General features: G+C 36.3%; 1 protein-coding gene across 4 annotated transcripts in view; it reads right to left on the reverse strand.

Moving 5' to 3' along the window:
* The window catches only part of LOC106457713 (vacuolar protein sorting-associated protein 37B-like), a 41,306-nt gene that overhangs the window by 13,318 nt on the left and 12,470 nt on the right, over positions 1 to 15,518 (reverse strand). For all 4 annotated transcript variants that reach the window (XM_013917160.2, XM_013917159.2, XM_022383718.1 and 1 more), the window contains 2 exons: positions 6,728 to 6,899; positions 5,110 to 5,192 (listed from right to left, as the gene is read on the reverse strand). In XM_013917160.2, the coding sequence (XP_013772614.1) occupies positions 5,110 to 5,192; positions 6,728 to 6,899 (255 nt within the window). The remainder of the gene's footprint in view (positions 1 to 5,109; positions 5,193 to 6,727; positions 6,900 to 15,518) is intronic.

Raw genomic sequence — 15,518 nt, forward strand, 5'->3', positions numbered from 1 at the left:
TATTGTGCCATGTTTTTTTAATATTTTTTTTTGTAATAAACATACATACATAAGCATGTTTTGCACATATAAAGCATTATGGCGGGAGACACTCAGATCACCTTGCTGTCAATTCAGTATTTCCAAAAACAGTTTTCTTTAAATAGTGCTAAAGTAACTTTGTGAATTGTAAGTTATTGTTTAGTGATAAAGGTGATTATGCCACCCATGAAACGCCCTTTCTATGGAAAGTATTCTGCCGCTAAAAGAATGCAAGCACAAAGAGTAGCTGAAACAGAAGAAGAATGCAATCAAAGACTTCAAGCACAAGCTGCAAGACAGGCTGCTCAAATACAGGAAGAGACTTTGGAACAATGTAAAGTTAGACTTCGAGCTCAAGCTGAAAGGCAGGCTACTCAAAGACAGCAAGAAATTGTTGAACAGCACAAAGCCAGAATCATCAAGGCAAGCTGAATATACACAACAAGAAACTTCTGAACAACATCAAACCAAACTTTAAGCACAAAAATTAAGCCAAATAACTTACAGAGAGCAAGAAACAGAGAAGCAACATGATGTACGACTTCAGGCTCAAAGAACAAGACAAGCTCAAACACGATCTATTTTCAAATAAAGCTTTGTTTGATTAAATGCTTTTTTATTTCTTGCATCACAGCTTTTGTCTACTTACTGAATAACTTGCTGAAAAAAATACTGATCTATACATTTCAAACCTAAATTTTCACCGTGCAACGCTGGGTAACTCAGCTAGTATATTATATTTGATATAGAACAATTGTTCACCACGAGAAAGTGCCAAGTTGGTCTTATGGAACACCCCCTCTCAACAGAGTTTGTTGCTACCAGGAATCTAGTTATCAGTCTACTGGTAGTTAGTGCAGATTTATAAAAGTATACCCGACCAGTCAACACTTGCCACTGAGTGGGATTTACATGAGAATGATGAGAGGGTCCCTGAAAAGCACAAATGAAATGAAGTTACTCACCACTGTTCCAATCGAACTGTGGCACATAGAATATCCACAGGTGGATCAAAACCATTCCGAAGAGGAGACTGTTAAATCATGTAAATAGTTTGATATAAAGATGTTAGGTGTGATCCACATACCAGCCTGTACAATTTCCTCCTGTGAGTAACACAACTAAGCTGCCAGGGACATCGATATATGTCAAACATGATGAGATAAGGCCTGAATAAGTCTCCACTCCTCCAATGATGGGGAGAGTAAGCTATGAATGAATGATGAATCCAATTTGTCAAAGTGACAGTGGATAAGTTGCATGATACCCAAGGATTTCAATGGATAAATAAATGCTTTAATGCACCAATGTAACATCAGCGAGCCCAAGCAGGTCATAAAAAGATGAACCGGATCTATCTGAACATAGGAAGAACTCTGTTGGGATGAGAACTGGTTGGCCACTAGAGTCTATACTCCTGGAACATGACAAGCAAGGAGAACAATTTGGTGGCTGTGTGCCTAAAGGAGTAGATCCACTGGTCGAAAACAAAGAGACTTAGAGTGAGTGCCCCCTCGCTTTGAAATGTTCAAGACTACTATGGAATTGTCCAAATGAAGCAATACCACCTTCTCTCTCAACAATGAGATCCTGACTCATAGCCCATTGAACTGCTAAAAGTTCTAAGAGATTGATGTGGAGAGAAGCTTCCTCTACTGTACAAAGTCCCTTGAATACCAAATTTTCCATAAATGCACCCTAGGCCTGAAGAGAAGCATCTGTAAGCAGATGTAACCCCAACCACAGAGGTGGTAGAGGTACATCTACTGTTGTGTTGTTCCTATCCAACCACCATCTGAAATCCAGCAAACTGGAATCTGACAGCCTCACTAGACAATGCAGCACATCTGCGCAAGTTTCACTGGTCCTGTAACGACCACTGAAAAGCTCTCATGTGAGCTCGATTTAAAGGAATGAGTGATTCCAAGGGTGCCCACATCCCCAAAAGAAATAGAACTGTAAATGCTGGTGGAGAAGGAGACAACTAGGACAACTATTTATGAAAAACCATGGCTGGAAGGTGTAGAGGAGAAGGTAAGGCTTGGCTCACTCTGGAAGTGAAAATGGATGATGTATGGAGTGAGAATAAGAGTAAGAATGGACTTCTCTTTTTATGATAAGAAATTCAGCCATGGCAGATTCTGATAACAGAGGTTGAATGTGCAGTTCTGCCAAATGGTGGTAAAGGGCAAGAAAAAACTAGTTGTTCATTTAATGGTAAGTGTGAATGTTGAGGGTGTGAAGATGATGTAAAAAAGCTCTATCCAGCAAAAAATGTATAGATCAGATGTAAGGCCAAATGGTAGAGCATGAAACTGGAAAACATGGTTGTCGCACACAAAACTGAGATAACACCTTGAAGACTCAGCAATTGGGATAAGAAGATAGGCCTTTGCAATGTCAAATTATGTCCTCCATAGTTCGGGTGAAAAGAGCCAAAGAAAGGAAAGAACTACTCTATTGTAACTGAGGGGACTGGAGGAAGCAAGTGGGACAAGAAAAATCGATGACCAGTTGCCAATCACCCATATTTTTTGGTACTACAAACATCAGAGAAAAAAAAACCCTGACAGAGGAGGTGACTTGCTTTATGACCTCCTGGTGCAGAAGATTGTGGATGGTTTGTCCTCGAGAGTTGGATGTATGAGGGTCCCTGGGGAGTGGAAAACCAACTGGTATAAGAGACAGTGGAGGAGGAGACATCTGGAAATGCGAACGAGAGACACTGTAAACTGTCCCGTGGAAGAACTTTGGGACAGTCAAGAAGCCAGTGCATAAAGCGAAGAATGTAGACAGGCCACAACTACCCGACATTCCTTGGAGTCTAGAATTCTTGCAAAACAGACTGTCGGAGAAAAGGGAGCTTCTCTAAGAACTCTAGGGTCTGATGCATAAAGGTGAACTCCCTCCAGTAAAGCACCTCTCTTCAAAAAATCCCAGCAACAAACCAACCAAGATACCTAGGAGAGAGCAGAAGCTGATAACCAGAACAAAGTAGAAGCCAATATATGACTAAGATCCTCCAAAAATTGAGCAGAGGAACTAATATAGGCCTCAAACAATAGTTGCAAAGATGATAAAAAATGTAAAACTGTTGTAAGTGACAGACAAATTCTGGAAACTGAGATGAAGTAAGATGAACAGTGGCATCTTGTCTAGAGCCCCAAGTAGGAAGTAGAGGGTCTAACCTCTGAGAGTCCATATAAGGGCAATGGAAAGCCAAGGCATACTGATCCAATACATAAGGAAGACACAGCATGGCAGCACTCTCCCTCAATTGATCTGCAAATCTCCTTGCATGCACAGCAATGTCTGACAAAGGTGGAAGGACCAGGTAATCAGACAAACTAGTTTATCCCAGTAAGGAAGGTGTCAAGTCATAAGCCACAGGAGAAATACTCAAAACATGACACACATGGTGTATGAGTTTTCTGAACAAGGAAGATGTTGGAAAAATAGTCTAAAGTCTCACTAGTCCCCCGTTGATTTCCTACAACTCAGCCTTAGAGACAATATGAGAAAAAACATCAGACCATATGTAAGACTGTCTCTCTGTGTGTAAGGAACCGTATGTCCTCTGTGGAAAGTGCCCTCCCCCCAAAAAAATCATGGACTTGTGATTTGGTAGAGGAGGGGCATCAGACAACTCTGCATCTGAGATATGAATGTGAGCATTCATATTAGAAAAAAATATTTTTTTCATAAAATAAAAAAAATAAACAATGAAAAATATCTAAAATAATATAAAAGAAAATGTTGACAATGTAGTAATAACACTAAAGAAAAACCTGCCATAAACACGTAAGACCGTCTTCGTAATTTTTGCTGTTGAGAAAAAGTGAATAAGAAAGAATAAAGGGGAGCTTATCTATGGATCGGTTATAGAGGGCGCATTGATGTAGATGAAGAGAGAAAGTCACAAGATTAAAATCACTATGGGCGATATATTGGGGCATAAAGACTGGAGATGGGAAAAAAAAAGAAACTTTTGTCAGGATAAAGTTAAACTGTGAGAGGAGATAAATGTGGTTTGGAAAACCTGTTTTAGTGGTTTTGAAATTATGTAGCAACAACTACAACACTATAACAAAATTAATTTACAAAATTCCACACATGGAATAAGAAGTAAAAACTGCTACTGCAGTGAAGGGGTTAAATAACCAAAATGTTCAAGTTCATAAATTATATGTATCTTTTGTGTTATTGTTTTTTACTGATAAACTTACTTTGTATGTAAAAAATAAACCTCATAGGATACTGTATTACAGTATTTTTTGAAATATACATACAGAATATGCACTGCAAACTTAAAATATTTTAGAAGTCCTTGGTGTACCAGAAGTATCTACAGACCTTCCATATATAAACACATGTAATTTTCAAATATCTATTACATTTAGTGTACTAGAACATGCTTGAGATGGATGTGTCTTAGTTGTCCATTCAAATTATTTTTAAGATCTTAACTAAAGTCAATGGTCAATACAGTCTTCACATAAAAGATTCTGCTTATCAAAAGTAAATTTTACACCACAGGTTAGTAAAGAATAAAATTTATACACGAATTAAACACTTATTTTCTTTAAATAACTTGCATTGTTGAAGTTTCGTTTTACTTTTTTTTGTGTCCATCTATTTATCCACTCATCCATCTAGTTACACATGCAATAGATAATAAATTGTAAATTTTGATGCCATTTTTCTACACGTACATAGATATTTATGAGCAATTAAGCATTCCACTTTGAATTTTTAAAATCAATCATAGACTTTTATGTTACACAAGCTTCTACAAGACACTATTGATTGCTTAACACTATATTATCTACTAACAAAAAAGTAACAATTTTGAGATAAGTCCCACAGCAAGCTATATATTCTTTGATCAAGGTACAAACAGGTTAGATTAAAAATGTTTCAATGTATTTATCAAATTATGAATAAATGAATATCCTGTGCTGAAGCAAAAAAATCTTTTGATAATGAAAGCCAATGCTAATATGAATATTATTTGTTTGAATAGAACAGATTAGGAAGAACTTTAACTTGATGAAATAATTGCTTGATTAAATTTTACAACACACATACTTCAGTCTCCTCTTCTGATTGGGCAGCTGAAGTCTGAAGAATAGCTAGAGTTGTGTCCAGTGATACCTGTCTACCTTTCTCATCTTAAAAGAAACAAAAAAATTAAATGTCATCTGAAGAAAATATATTGTGACTCAAAAGTTAACACAATATATTTTTTGATGATTAAAATTTAGAAACTGCAAATAGGTTATTGACATTACCATCAATAACAATCATATTTAATTGAATAAAAAAATCATGATATACCAATATGAAAAAAATGTCTTTATACACCAACTTATTACTTACCACAGATAAGAAACAATTTTGGACAAGAAAACTTTACAAGTGTATCTAAGTATTTCTATTTTCCTAATTTCAAGCATAGCCAACCCAAACTAATTACTTTGGAATGCTTTAAGAAGATCATAATGTGTTTTCATGTAGGGATGAAATTAAGTAGAATATTCCTCATCAGGAAATTCCAACACACTAAAGCAATAGATTCAAATTAGAAGGGTTAACATTATTAGAATACAAATAAAAAATGATAGGAAAATTAAGCATGATGTAGTGATGGCAAAGCCATAAAGTACAGAAACAAGGTAGGGATGAATATAAAAAAATAAACATACAAAAACACTACATAACTAGAAAAAATCTTTCCAACATTAACTTTTACCTACAACTAAATATGGAATTCCTGTCAGTCGCATGAATTCAGGTTTGAATGAAAGCATTTAAACTGAATTGTGTTATACAGTTTTACAGTGGCTAATAATAACCATAAGCTTATAAGATTGACTTAGTACTTATTGGTTACTTATGTAGGGATTTTTATATGGTTTAGTGTATTCATCCCTACCTTGTTTCTTTACTAGTTCGCATTGCCATTCCTACATCACACTTAAATTTTGCCAGATTTTATTTAGTATTTGTTTCCCCTCTTCTTTTAAAAAAATAATTTCATTGAAGTAGGTTGATAAGTGAGCATTTGTTTTATTTTTATAATTCAATGGTAATAAATATTGTTAATATCATATCAATTTCTCTAATTTTTTATTACATCGGGGACCAGTGAAGTTGGAATGGTTCCTCTAGGATGGTACGAGTACCCTGGAGTACTATAATGATGTTAAGGGGTTATTATGCCTTCCAACTTCACCCAACTCACTGCATGTGCATACAAATGACTCCACTACATGCTAGTGTCATGTCGACTAAAGTCCATTTGCAATATGGTCTCTTTGCTACAGGTACAAACAAATGCAGACACTATATATTAGTCTACAGTAAGTGCTGTAATCCTGTCATATCACTAATTTTTAGTTAAGTCTGTTGTCAACCAAGTTTTAATTATTAAAATACAAGTTTTAATTTTTTTCAGTTAAAAAAGCACCACTACTCATAAAAATAAGCCAATAAAAATCCATAATTTGGCCAATTTATTTATTTATTTAGTTCAATATATTTTATGCCTAATTCAATAATTCATACAAAATGTTTCTTACCTAAAAGCAATGTTGTTTAAATAATAAATAATATTGTAAAACTAGAAATTTGTATAAGACATGGAAACAGTTCTTCAAATGTAGAGTTCCAAACAGCTTAACCAACCCATAATTATATTGCTAACCAAGTTTTTGTTTCTTTTCTTCTACTTCTTTTTTTAATTCTAGAGCTTCTGAATACATATGGGCCAACCGTTGGCGAGTTTCAAGCATGGAAGGCTCTCGATTCAAGTTGAACTCAGCAAGATTTTTGTTACTGGCCAGCAACATTACTCTCTCAGCTTCAATATTCTTAACCTAGGATATAAAACAACTCCAGATATTATTATTATAATAAAACAAATTGTACATTATTTAAAGAAATCTTCCTCAATAAAACAGTAAATGAAATGTAAGTAATACAAAAATTCTATTCTTCAGCCACACCGAGCTTTGCAATTTTCAGAGTTAAGTTTTAGGTTTGAAAGTTAACATTTTTCTTACCTGAAAATGTATTTCTGATAGATACTCACCTCCACGCACACTCCAAATGATGCAATGCTAATGATGTTGAAGTTTTAAGTATGTCAACTTCATGTTTTAAACACTGACAACTTAAATTTTTATATTTATGAAATAAAAATGATTATAATTAATTATACTTGTCATAATATATTAGAATTAGGCTATTAGGCCTATGATAGTATAATTAATTATAATCATGTTTAGCCAGCTTAGAAAAGGCATTCATACCATAACAACTGTTGTTATAAGAAATGACTTGTATAAACAGTGCTCTGACCCTTACTATATTTGTTGTATCTCATCTGGCATAATGACCTTCGTATTGGGCAAAATGTGAGGTAAGCAATGGATTTGATATAGTTGAAATACCATAACATGCTCTTCTTCTTCTTAGAAAAAACAAACAAACAAACAGGGCCTGGGGGAATGAACAAAAAAAATGTAGTGTTAAAAAATATAAAAAGCCTAATACAATCATTGCTGTAACAAATGGCTAGTATAAGATACTGTTAATATTCAAGGTAGGTATATTTCTTAAAACTTTCTTTGCTAGAGAACTGAGGGTTGACAAGAAACTGGATGATAGATTGATAATTGAATGCCAGTCCCTGATCTTTATAGGACCACAAAGAATGAGAGTAAAAACCTGGTGTAGGGTCAAAGCTCTCTTGATGGCATTCTTAGGCAAGATCCGAGACCATATCCTCAAGATGCTGAAGATAAAAAGAGATCAAAGGGAGGTGGAGAGGAAACTGAAAAAAGGGAAAGGGGAGGAGGAGAAGAGAAGTGATAGGTTATGTGGTGAGAACCCAAAGAACCCATCTGTTGGCCAAAAATGGAGATCAAAGGCTGGTGAAGAAAGACAGATGGGCTCCTACAGCATCAAACCTGATAGAATAGCCTCCTAAGAGATGAGTGATGACTCTGATGTTGGGAAATGGGAGGATGGGAAGAAGAAGGATGTTAGGAAACTGGAATAGGAAACCTGGATTCAGCAGGTCTAGGAGCAGAAACAAAAGGTTGAAGTTGGGAAAGATGAGAAACCAAAGTAGACAATGAAAACCGATGCCGGGTTGCCTTGGCACAGGTCTCCAGTGAGTCAGGAACACTTAGGAAGACCTCTGGGTGAAGGAAAGGAGCTAGACAAATCTTGGTGCTAAGTGCAAGGGAGGCATACATTAGCTAGAAGAGTATCCCCTCCCAACAACAGAGGAACCAAGTAAGAAGGAGTAGAGCAGAAGAATTATGGGATAATGTGATGAAAAGAAGAGAATGAATCTCTTCAGAAAGCAATGAAGTGCCTCTGAAATAAGGTTAAGTGACAAGAAGTAACACAGGAGGGTGGTAATAAAAAGATGAATGCATGAAAATTAGGTACTAGAAAGAGAGAGAGAAGTGAATGGGTTTGCCCTCTCCCTCCCCCCACAAACGGGTAAAAGAGATTCCAAAGACTGAGAATTAGGAACAGAAATGAAGAGTTGTTGTAAGCCAGGACAAAAAGAGTACATGAGGAGAATGAGACATGTTAGTATGGGTGCACAGTTGTTCAAGAAATGAATCTGCATGGACCCTAATATAAGGTAAAGGAGGGAAGACAAAGTAATCCTGAGTATGATTTTCATGTAGGGATCAAAGGCAGGAATCAAAGGACACAGGAAAAAGAGAAAGATAGAACATACTTGCAAAATTATGTCAAGGAAGAGATCAGAAGGTGAGGATATTCCTCCACAGATAAAGCTATGTTGAGAGCAAACCAAGGTGGGGAAAATAGCTGGTAACAAAAAATTTTCATTCTGGTCATGTTCAAATTGGGGATCACTGGCTGAATGGATGGGAGGAGGAAGGCCAATGAGCATGAAGGAACCCACAACATGTTAAACAATGGTGGTCACATCCTCCACAGACAACGAGCCTCCATTAGCCAAAGGTCCTGTGCCATGAACATCACAACTATCATGGGATGAAGAGAAAGTTACCATCACTTGAGAATTCATAATGGTGAGTAATACAAAAATTTTTTTTCCTTCTAACTATCACAAATCTGAAGTAAATGATTAACAATTTTGGTACATGCCCATTCCAGGCTATGCCAAGGAAAAGAATGAAGTTAATTCAAATGTAACACAGAGGCAAGATATCTCAAAAACTGTTTGAACATCAATGCATATCATATAATACACATACACACATAGTACATACAGTGCTACCTGAACTGTGTATACAATTTCACTGGCTGTTGTCTATCAAACTGTAGGTTAACCAATAAAAGAAAACATTTTGTGTGTAGCTGCTACTGTCCACTTGTTCAAAAAAGTCTGAATTTACTTTTTCCCCATACAAAGCCATGTCACACAGCTGGTAAGGTTCATATTTAGACATGAGCTTTGTATACAACCTAAAGTGAAGCCTTGTGAGTAAGGTAACAGTGTAATATGCACAGTATTGCAGATTGGACTCTACCCTAGTACACAATGTTTTATATGTTTTTGTATTTTTTCTATTTTGAGTACAAATGCTCCTTTTTAAAACATAAATAACTAGTTTAACATAAATGTCACAGTAGATGTATTCCCTGGTTTATTTTGTTATTGACAAACAAATGAAATGTCATGAAGGTTTGGGTGTTGTGTAATGTAGATAATGTGTTTCAAAAGTCATTGCATTTGTTAGAAAATGTGACAAAAAAAGGTCAAGCAAAATTTTGCCTTACTTTAGCAATTTATTCCTCATACTTTATGACACATTATGAATTTCCAACACTGAAAATGTATTTTTGATAGATACTTACCTCCACTCACATAATAGCTTTCATCAATTTGTGCTGCCCTCTATATGTAGAATTTTCACTCGCCTTTAGATTTGAGGCTCACACCTAACATCACGTGTTTACATATGGTATACCTACATTGTAGTATGCAAATGAGCATGCAATAACCTTCCACCATAGGAATGCAACACACTCTCCTAACACAGCTGACTCCCTCTATATTGTATAGCACAATCATCACTTTGAGATAAGGCAAAAACATGCACTGGAAGATGGGTAGAAAGTGTGAGAGAGGTAAGTATCTATTGGAAAAATATTTCCAGCGTTGGAAAATGTTAACTTCCGATACAATATCTTACCTCTTTTCACATAATATCTAGAATCCCACATCAAAACGGTGGAGGGCCAGGTGCAAAAGTTACCTAGATGAGCACTCTTTGAAAGGCATCCAATGAGGACCCATGGAGTGTGATACCCTAAGATATAGGGTCACACTCATGGAAGACCACATCACATTTGTACCTGCTGTTAAATTATGTGTCACTAATCTGGGCATAAAATATGCAAGTCCAATCAGTAAATGGATGTGCTAGATGGTGTGTAGTGGCTAGGAATCTTCAGACAGTGTTTGGTGGGTCAACTCCAATACAAACTCAGGAGGCATTGAGTATCTTTCTTCTCGTCTCAACTGTCTTCACCTCAAGACCAGGAAGCAGAAGGGAAAAGCAACTTCTGTTCTGACAACCAACACCAGTCCACCTGGGAACCCAACATCTCAGGGCAATGGTAGGAAGTGGAAAGGCAAACGTGTTGGGTCAACTATAGTCCAAAACCACGCAGCATTGGGAATTTTTCCATCCAGTTTGGGTTAGGAGGAAGGTTACTACCAACCATATATGTGAGGACCTATGTTGTTGGTCTTATGCCAATCCAAACCCAGATCACCTAGGAACTGACTTGCATGCGGTGGATTCATCCAGTTCAAAACCAGGCAGCATCACTTATTTGTCTTCCAGTCTGTGTTAGGCAGAGAGTACTCACCATCTACTCCAACAGAACACCACCACTCTTCTCTTGACTCAGTAGAAGTAGTCACACCCAGAAGGAAGCCTCCATGGTCCACCACCCTAGTGGCTAGGAACTGGCAAGAATTCCCATACTCCACTAGAAGAGGGGGAGAAACCAGTGGAGAGTCAGGAGGAATGCAACAAGCTAAGACTATGCAATGGGTGACCATGAAAACCCTATTTTGAAAAGTAGGCTGGTTTTGGTTTATTCAACTAGAATTGGGGGGATGAGCAGCAATCCTTACACTGCTTTACTTATGATAGTCCATGAGTTGGTATGGTCTGGAACAAACCTTATTTATGAAGCAATATACCACAAATTACACACATATGGTCGTGTGGAATACTTCATCTCATCAGTCACAAAGTGCAGACTTAAAGTTAAGTATACCTGGGCAAGAACCACTCGCCATTGAGTGGGATTCATAGATGTAGAAGTAGGCCACAGTAAAGGTAAGATATATAAAAAGAGAACTTACCCATTCAGAGCCTATAAAGAGTATGTGGAATGGTAAAAGGAGAAAGTCAATATCTGGAAGAAGAAGAGACAGCCAGAAGATGAACAAAATATGCAACAAAAGTAAGTGGGGTAGTCCACATGCCAGATTGCATGAACTCCTCCAAAGGATGACGTAAGAGAGAGAGTAAGATATTCGACTTGGTGAGAAGAAACTTGAAAGAGTTGGTGTGAATGTACATCAAATAAAGCACAGGCTAAATGGATGAGGTGCTGTAGCCATCCCTTGACAGTAATAGGAAAAACATCTCGAGGAGATGAAGAATTCCAAAGAATAAATCAAGGGGAGCATAAACAATGAAAAGGAGCAGAGTGAGCCAAAGAACAATGAACCACATGAATGGGACAGAGAAAACAATTCAGAACAGAATAAGAATAATATCAAGAAATGAAAGGAAAAAATATGGGAAGTAGCAATGCCATACTTATCTCCTACAGCCACAGGCAAAAAGTAAGAAGTAGGACCTAAGCAAAAGATGGTATAAGGAACAAGAGACAAAAGGTAAGGGCATGGAGAGCAGTATTCAGGTCCAAATCAGGAAGGACTGCAAGATGAGGAGAACAAAGGTAGCAAACAGAATAAAAAAAAAGCATAGAAAAAACAGAAGAGGAGAAGACATGACAATAACGAGTAAACCTGAAAGTATTATATAGAGATGCCCAGTAACAAGCCATGGTCTAAAGTGATAAGCCTTGTTTGAACAGCCAACAAAAAAATTTGGAAAGATGGGTGTTAAAAGAAAGGGAATGGAAGAAAACATTATGTAGTGACCACCTACGGAATGTGAAACTGTCAAGGATAGACAAAGCAGCTACACGTAAAGATAGTCCGAAATGCCTTGCAACTGACAGGACAAAACCAACATATGAAGTCAGTGATGATACTGCTCGATAGGAGAGGGAGGAGTGAGGTTGAAGGAATAGGAAGAGTGAAAGAGATAGAGGAAGAAAAGGAGAGAACAGGAAAAGGTGCAATAGAGGAAACCATGACAGAGCCAGTCAGTATGGAGTGTTCAGAATGATGGAAAACACAAAGAAGATGAGTAGGAGGATAAGCATGGTAAAAAAAAAGTCCTGATGAAATGCATCCCAAGCTAAAGCTGAGGGAAGAGGAACAGGGACCAGAAAAGTGTAAGCAGGGTATTGAGAAAAGTGGCAAACACATTGAGAATAAAAGGGTCCTGATGTAAGTACAGCCACTTGAATACCATAGGAACAAGGACCAGAAAAGTGGAAGTAACATGTTGAGAAGAGTCAGAAAAACATTGAGAAGAAGAGTGTCCAGATGCGAGCACAGCCACTTGAACACGAGAGGAACAAGGTACCAATACATATGTAGTATCTTGGAGGGCCTTGAGAGATGATCCATGACAGAACTCAGGGTACCCAGAAAAAAACAAGCAATTAGATATACTTGTATAGAATGGGTCCAGAAAAAGAGGTCAATAGTGCGGAAACAGGGAAAGGTAGACAAATATCCCAATGGTGGTCGATAAAGGAGACAACTGCAGAGTGTACTGTATGTATCATGAAAAAGACATTTACTAACCATCCTAAAAAAAATCCAAGTTTCAATGTACTGCCAAAAGTTCTAAGAGATGAATTTGAAGGGACAATATGTCATGGTACCAATGACCCAAATTCCCCAAATAAGCGAGATATCCCATCCCCCCCTAGCTGGCTTGCCAATGTCAGTACAAAAATTTGTTACACTATTGCTTACCATAGTTGAATCTACGGCTTTTAATAATTCTCATTTTCATCAAAAGTCCACACAGGCTAGTTCAATTACTTTAGAACCCAACTGACAAGATGAATTATCATTCTTTGTTTTTGCCGTTACAATACGAGCTTTGATACTTTCACTTTAGAAATCACCTGTCATGGCTAAGTTGATAATCACGCAGTCTAACTTCACTTTTTTCACTAACTTACTTCTGTATCTGCATGTATTTATAATAAGCAACAGAAAAATCTCGAAATATCTAGCCCTCTAGTAACAAAAATATTAAATGTAATGAGAAAACTCAGAAGCTTCAAGTATCGAGTAAGATGACATTAAAAATATTACAAAAGCCTAGTATAACAATTAAACTGCATACACAACGTACAACTAATACAAAGTTATGTAACAAAACCTGTCATAACTTTCGCTTCTAAAATAATTAACTTTTAACTCTCTCAATGCGAAGTTGGTCAATTTGACCAACCACGTGACCTCTTTGTACTTGATAAATCTTTATAGATTTAATACTTCTAGCTTTCACAAAATTTGGCAGTCTTTCAGTTCATATTATAAATCTTTCTCATACAAAATCTTTCTTTTAGTGAAGTATTTTTAATAAAATAAAGATTTTTTCATGAATATATTGAGTATTTTTTTGAATAGTCCATGTGCAAAGTAATTTTCAAATTAAAAATACTTGTCCTCATCTCAAACATCTTCAGAAAAACTTTATAGTTTATCTGTTATTTTCTCTACCCTATCTCAAAAATGGGATTGGTCAATTTGCCTGGCCTTCTAACCACACAAAAAAAATTGAAATAAACCTAAATTACCTTTTTTTCCCTTCTAGAATGACATTTGTTTATCCTAAGTAGCTCTAAGTTCATAACAGTATACATCTATTTATAATTAAATTTTATTGTTTTATTGCCCTTTTAACCATGTCTAACAACTGTCTGTGCCACTATACATTGTAAATCACTCGTGGAACGTACAGTTCGTGTTACGATACTGAATTACCGACGAGCTGCTCACGTGCGTGCTTTATGAATCATTTTTATTATATTAATATTATTACTTATTTTACCTAATCTAGTCTTAAATAACTTAAAAATATCTGTATTTTTAGATTTTAGTTAGTTTTATAATAATAAATAAAGAATAAATATGAAAAACAAGAAATAAAGTACTAACCCAATCTTGTTTTTTATTACCCTTGATTGTAAAGGACAGTTAAGCCTGATTTTTTTAGTAATGATAGTAATGCATTTAATAATTTTTATTTAATTAAATAATGCACCAAAGATAATGACTAATAACATGCAAAATGTAAACAAATTCACTTACCTCTCAAAATTTTTCTGGGTTTCTAACTGTGCGACAAGAGCCATTACAAATTCATCCAAGCAAGTCATTAACTTTCCCACAGGAACGAACCTTGTACTGTGAGTGAAATTAACAATATTCTGTTCAGAACACGTTATACAATACAATACGTCATTTGATAGATGAAAACCTTTACTTTCTATTGGTTATAGGTAATATATAAAGAGACGTAAGAGAGAACTATCAACGAGTTGTGAAAGAGAAGACTGATTTTCAAGACATATTAGCTTTCTCTCACCTTATAATTCAGTTTTCTTTAAAATATGATTTTGTTCTCCATATAGAATCTGTTGTCACTATTATCAACCATGATGCTTTTAAATAGATATTTGAATTACAAAGCATTTGAGAGACCACATAAGTGACATTAAATGGTAAAGTGACCATTAACTGATTGAGTTAAACAGAATCAGCAAGTTTCCGTATTTCTCATTGTCTGTAACAACCACTTGTGAAAAGTGTAATTGAAACAAATAAAATGTTAATTAGATGATTCATAGGATACTAATTACAGATGTTGAAGAAATAATGATGATCCACTTATCTATTGTTATGTGCCTATCTTTGTCTACTTTTTCTAGAGATTCCAAGAAATAGAAACTGGTTGGTGACTGTCAGCTTACACCATAAAATCTTAAATAACATGGAAGACTAGCTTATGACCGAAGATTTGGCTATGAAGAGAGTGGCGGCGAAATTCGTGCCGAAGCTGCTTACGGCAGAGCAAAAGGAACTTCGTGTTGAAGTCTCAACAGGACATGCTGGACTCCACAAACAGTGACCCCGACTTCATGAACACCATAATCACTGGTGACGAGTCTTGGGTGTACGGGTACGACCCGGAAACCAAATCCCAGTCGTCACAGTGGAAGCATTCCACGTCACCAAGACCAAAGAAGGCCCGCCAAGTGCGCAGCAACGTCAGTGATGCTGACTGTTTTCTTTGATT

The sequence above is a fragment of the Limulus polyphemus genome, unplaced genomic scaffold (genome assembly GCF_000517525.1).
Source record: "Limulus polyphemus unplaced genomic scaffold, Limulus_polyphemus-2.1.2 Scaffold364, whole genome shotgun sequence".
NCBI classification, from domain to species: domain Eukaryota; kingdom Metazoa; phylum Arthropoda; class Merostomata; order Xiphosura; family Limulidae; genus Limulus; species Limulus polyphemus.